At 35.5% G+C, this 6,000-nt stretch overlaps 1 protein-coding gene across 1 annotated transcript; it reads right to left on the bottom strand.

The window, feature by feature from the left end:
* Nucleotides 1–1,463, bottom strand: LOC145787763 (uncharacterized). Its single transcript, XM_082599584.1, has one exon. The coding sequence runs from the start codon at nt 1,214–1,216 to the stop codon at nt 230–232; it is 987 nt and encodes a 328-aa protein (XP_082455710.1). The 5' UTR covers nt 1,217–1,463; the 3' UTR covers nt 1–229.
* Nucleotides 1,464–6,000: the final 4,537 nt, after the last annotated feature.

Here is a 6,000-nt window from a genome sequence, read left to right as displayed (position 1 = left end):
GTAAGCAGCAAGAATCAGAATTAAAACACGCAACAAGACACCTAGAGGTTAAACTGAATGCAGTGAATGCCTAAAACCAGTAGGCTGCTTTCCAACAGCGTAAATTTATCTATCTATTGGGCCACCGTCAAGAAACATTGAAAAGTCATCAGACAAGACAGAAACCAAGGGAATTGGCAATAACAATGATAGAGAAGACGCACTGAGAATGGAAAAGGTGAAGTTAAAGTTAAAGTAATTTTTTGTACACAGAGGGAAAATTCTGACCATCTTTCTGGTTGAGAGCATGTTGTGCTTTCTGGTTTATGTACCACTTTTCTGTAAATAATCTTTTTGTGTAATCCTTTTCAGTTTTAAGAATGGTAGCGTTGGTCCAAGTAATTTTATGGTCTGAATTTATAGAATGTTTGCAAAGAGCGGAATGCTCCGGACGTTGAAATTTAATAGCTCTTTGGTGCTCGTTGATTCTAGATTTAAGGTCACGTTTTGTCTGTCCAATGTAGATTAAATCACAGTCATGACACGGAACTTGGTAGATCAATCCAGAAACTTCACCTTCTTTCATGGGGTCTTTAGCCGAGGGAAGGTATTTACCTATTGTCAGATAGGGTTTCATCGCAACTTTGATTCCTATGCCATAAAGGATACGCTGAATTTTGTCGGTTACCCCCCTTATGTAAGGAAGACAAGTAAAAGATTTATAAGGAGGAAGCGAAGGTTTCGGTTTGGGTCGCTGTATGCAAGCAAGTTTTCGTGGAAATCCGTTGAGCATTAAAGTATTGTGAATGTTTTTCTTGTGGTGTGAACGTTCAGAATCATCCGTTATGTGAGTGTCCAGTCTGTTGTACAATGTTTTGGCCACTGTGAGTTTTTGATGCTTGGGGTGATGTGAGTTGAACTGCAGGTATCTGTCTGTATGTGTTGGTTTTTTGTGTATGGTAGTGGTTAGTTTTTTGTTGTTGCTATGGCGAACCACTTTAACATCCAAAAATGAAATTTTGCCGTTGACCTCATGTTCTATGGTAAATTGAATGGATGATGAAATGCTGTTAAGGTGCTTGTGAAAATCATTAACTGCAGTTTTTTTGATGATGCAAAACGTGTCGTCAACATATCTAACCCATAATTGTGGAGGAGTGTGAAAGGTGCTGATGGCTTTGCGTTCAACAAATTCCATGAAGATGTTAGCAACAACTGGAGAGATGCAGGAGCCCATCGGCGTACCATAAATTTGGCGATACAACACATCTTTATAACAAAAAACAGTAGATTGAAAACACACTTTTAAAGCTTGAATCACGTCATCTGCACATAATTTTGTACGACTTTCAAGTGAATCGTCTGCCGATAACAGGTTAGATATTAGGTCCAAGGCTTCTGTCAGAGGGACAGAAGTGAAGAGGCTTACAACATCAAACGAAACGAGACAGTCTTCCTGGCTAACGTCAATATCTTTAATTATTTTGACAAACTCCGTGGAATTTTTTATGCAATATTGATGATCGAAGAGTGGAGATAAGATAAGATAAGATAAGATACAAAAGCTAGTTATCATCTTTAACATCAGGAGGTAACCTAGTAAATAGTCACCAGAAGAACGCAAATTACTTTTATTATTTTGCTTTACTTAAAAAGCTCACTTAAAAACCGGTTTCTAGCATTTAAACCTTGATCTTTCACAAAGTAGTTGCATACAGCGTCAAATTTATCAAACACACGAAAATGTAAACTGCCGTAATGTTGAGCTGGCTTCGCTTGTTAAGATACCAAAGGTTATCAGTAGGCTACGTTTTGATGATGCGTTTATACCACGAAGTTTAATTATGATGCTGTGATTACAGTCTCTTTCAGTTACTGCAGCAGTTTTCAGCAGCCTAATTTTACATTTTGTTGAGCAGTTGGAGATCCAGGTGTTGTTATCACAAAGTTTGCATGTCAGAGAATGGCAAAATAAACGAAGCTTATCTTGCTAAATACAGTTTCAATATTATATAGCTATTGAAAAATAAAGGAAAATGAAAGGGCAGACCACCAAGAATTTTAACTAATGATATTGAAGACTGGTCAGGACTTGATTATAAAACTGCTATTAAAAAATCTCATAACAGAAAATACTTGGCGCTTCATTCAAGGATTCATAAGGTATATTATGAGTCTCTGCAATAAACTAATATAACATATTAAACTCGAACGTTTTTGGTAAAACTCTCTGCCCTCATCAGGAAATAATCAATACATCTAAAAAAAATAACTGTTTTAATAATAATAATTTAATATAATTTCAATGTGTTAATCACAAAGAGAAACTGCGCTTTTGCTAAAAGAATACTAACCTTGCAAGGAATGCTTGTTTTTTGTTTAAATCGACAAACGCTGAAGTTGTAAAAAATAAATCGATTTTAGTGCTTTAGGAATAGTAACTATCAAAAAGACCATAAGTTCCGGTAGCTTGTTTTCATTTCACCTATTAAAACTGGCTTTGCAGAAACACAGAAATGTAAATACAAAACATAGAAAGTTTTTGGTTGTAGGCTATTCTACAAAGATTAGGAACTCCCAAACAAACGTAGCCTACAGTAAACTTAATACAAAGTTTGCCTCAGGCTCAGGAGGCGCAGACGTCGTGCTCTTTTGACGTCACAATAAAAGAAATGTTTTTCTGATTCAGATTACAAATAATTCCGCATAAATAACAGCAAAATGTTGCAAAGGTTGCCCTTCAGCAACAGTGGAGATTCAGGTTCCATCATTTATGCTTTCTTAAGTGGACTTATAAAAGGTTATATTTTGTTGACCAAAACTTGAATACTGTCTTTGTCAGCAAGATAGTCTGGATCTGTGATGATAAGAAACCTCTGTAAATGCGGTTATATAATTGCTGATAAGATTTTGTAATGAGGAAAGTTAAAAGTAAGCAGCAAAAAAGTCAGTAAAAATTGTAGCGTTCCACATTTGATGCATGTAGCAGGCTAAAATCGGACAAAAATGAATAGGCCGCAATGAAGTTTCGTTGTTAGGATGTGGCAAGAGTTAGTACATAGCAACAATAAGGCTTCAGTAAGCTCCTTGTATAGGCTACTATTGTTTTGATAGTTTACTAAACTAAGTGTAGCCCACGGTGTGACCCGATATATTGTGTTCTTGTATTTTGTACCACAGCAAACGTGCCAGCTGAAAAAATGAATAAAAATCGAACACACTTTCAACAGCTCGTCAACGATTTTAAAATAATTGAAAACAAAATTTTTATTTAACGTTTGGTCGACAAAGACCAAACTTTTCAACAAACAAAGCTTCCAAGAAAGCATTAGGAAAGTTTTCTTTCAAAACTTAATCGTTTTTGCATAGCACGTTGCAATGACTAACAATCATACAGACATTTGGGTATTTCCAAATTAGCAAGATAAGTTTTTGAAGGGATGTTTGTACGATACATTCTACGAAAGTTAAAAATGAATATGAATTTGAACCGTGTAATAACCTACAAGTTACAATGACACTGTTATACAGTAAAAAAGGAAGAGTCTACTGAAAAAACATAAACCTGCAAATTTATAGTTTATTGTCAGGCTACTTTTTTAAATCAAAATAGTCAAGACCAGTTTTTAGACATAAAGTTTTTTTTTAAATGTGCAGTGATTTTATGTAGTAAAGTATTATGGTCATTATGGTCACAACCGTTATAAGCGCGGATTAAATGTGCCGTATCCGGACACCATTGGAAAACACTTGAATGCAAATTTTGTGAAAATACTATCTCCAATTAAAACATTATCCTCATTTAGACAAAAAATATCGTTTTTAGCACCAGTAAGCGTGGCACAAAATAGAAAAACATGGACTACATCATCATTGTTCAAATTACAGCATAATTGGACACAAGTTCTTTCTTTAACATTTCATTTATGAAAAAGCAGATGGCTATAAACATATTTCGCCACATGTTAATGACAAAAACAAACTATAACATGTTTTCTAGCACTGCATTCATCGCAGATATTTGTTTCTCTCTGCGCTTTATACAATGAACAGTTTCATGATGACGTGAGCTGCTCAAATGGATGGTAATTTGAAGTTTGAGCAAGAACTGAACAAGCTTTTGACAATCATATGATCTATCGCAAGGGTTGAAAAATTTTAAGATTGCTTGTTAAGTTGTATTGATGCAATCAAGCGTTAAATTGCGTCTTGCTGAAGACTACCTCAAACAGCAAAATCCCTTGTTGTTACATTGATTCAACGTTTGCAGACGTTAAATTAATGTAATAATGACTGGTTTTGCTGTCTAGGACAGTAGCCCATCACCATATTAAAAAAACGTTTTTTGTGTAAAAAACTACTCCTTTCAATTTGTAAGGTTATTGTTTTTTAATATCGCATTAACGTCGCGATACATTCAAATAACGTATGTTGTCTACAATATGTAGGATGAACAGCATATGTGCAATACGTCAACTCGCCGGGTTATTATGATTCCAATACAACTAAATTACGTGACCTGATGCCGATATTAACACGCACGATATGTTCAAACATCATCTAGCAATTGATCAGCTGATGGGTAATAGTATTTTGGCAACGTAAATTGATCACGTTTTACAACCCGGCTCGCCTAGTTTAACGAAATGCACGGTCTGTTTGCTGCTTCTCACTGTTTTAGCCTACATTTTAATTTTACGTATGTCCAGACCAGGAGAAGGTTTTAGCAGACGTTTACGGGAATTTATTCCGAAACTTAAGTTTTTGAATCAGGAAATTCAGATATTATTTCCGGATGTTGTCAGAACACGGAGGAAAAGAGATTCAAGACCGGTCCAAGAGTTCTATATTTAGTAATTAATCGTGCCCGGACAAAAACTTGAGTTTTAGCATGATTGTATGGTTAGATTACATATAAATATCCAAACCAGAATCGCAGCTACCAAGGGATAAGCAATCTCTCATGGGAAGCTAAATGTATGAAATCGGCCTATTTCGGTCTAACTTTGTGTCAATAATAGATTCAAGTGCGTTTGCCCACCTTATAAAAACTTCAAGTTACGCCACCCAAATAGATAAAACACTCAAACAATGCATTGATTATAAATGTGAGACTGTAGGCCTTATTTGAATATTTTTTGTTGCATTGATGTAATTTTAAGTAACTGATCAACCGCCCCCTTAGCTCGGTGGTTACGCATCGGTTTCAAGATCAAGCGGAACTGGTTTGCTCTTGAGCAACGCACTTCAGGACTGCTCTCAATTTATCGTCACCTAGTGGGTGAAATAATTCCCCAGCAACAACACTTCAACAACACTGGAAACTTCACTCTGTCAATCTCGGTGACCGGGCCTTCATCAGAGGTTTAAAGCCTCTACAAGTATGCGAAACCTGCCAGGATCATGTTCTCAAAGAAGCTTTCCAGTCCGAGGACTACGATCAAATCAATCAATATTGTCCATGCACTTAAACTCACACAATCAGATAATATTATACACTATACAGCACAGTTGGCAACATAAAGTAATTCATTCTTACGTGGATGGTCTCGTTTGTTTCGAAACAAAATTTTAGTGACTTTGTTATTTTTTTTCTTTTCTTTTTTCTTTTCTCTCTTTGCTCAAATAATTTTTCGTATGGTTTAAGTCTTCCCCTTTCTTCGAGTCTGGTAAAACAAAAACATTAGCAAAGAACCAAAATGATTCATTGCCATCAGTAGGCTATCTATTAGTTATTTCCGCTGCCGCCGCGTGAACAAAAAAAAACTTGGCAAATTAGATCATGACATTACATTTCACAGAAACTATGTGGCACAGATTATCATCATGGTGCAAACATATCAAATGGCTTTAGATAAAATCTTATAAAAGCAGAGTAAGTTTAATACCAGCTACAGTACTACAAGTTTAATACCAGCTACAGTACTACAAGTTTAATTTCAGCTTAGAACCAAAGCAGTAGTAACCCATGGAAACAATATCTCAATAAATTAGTGACTTACCATTGAAGTCTAATTAAAA

This window comes from Aplidium turbinatum, chromosome 18, assembly GCF_918807975.1.
Source record: "Aplidium turbinatum chromosome 18, kaAplTurb1.1, whole genome shotgun sequence".
NCBI lineage: Eukaryota > Metazoa > Chordata > Ascidiacea > Aplousobranchia > Polyclinidae > Aplidium > Aplidium turbinatum.
The sequence above is the reverse complement of the archived record's forward strand: the minus strand, read 5'-3'. Positions and strand labels throughout refer to the sequence as shown.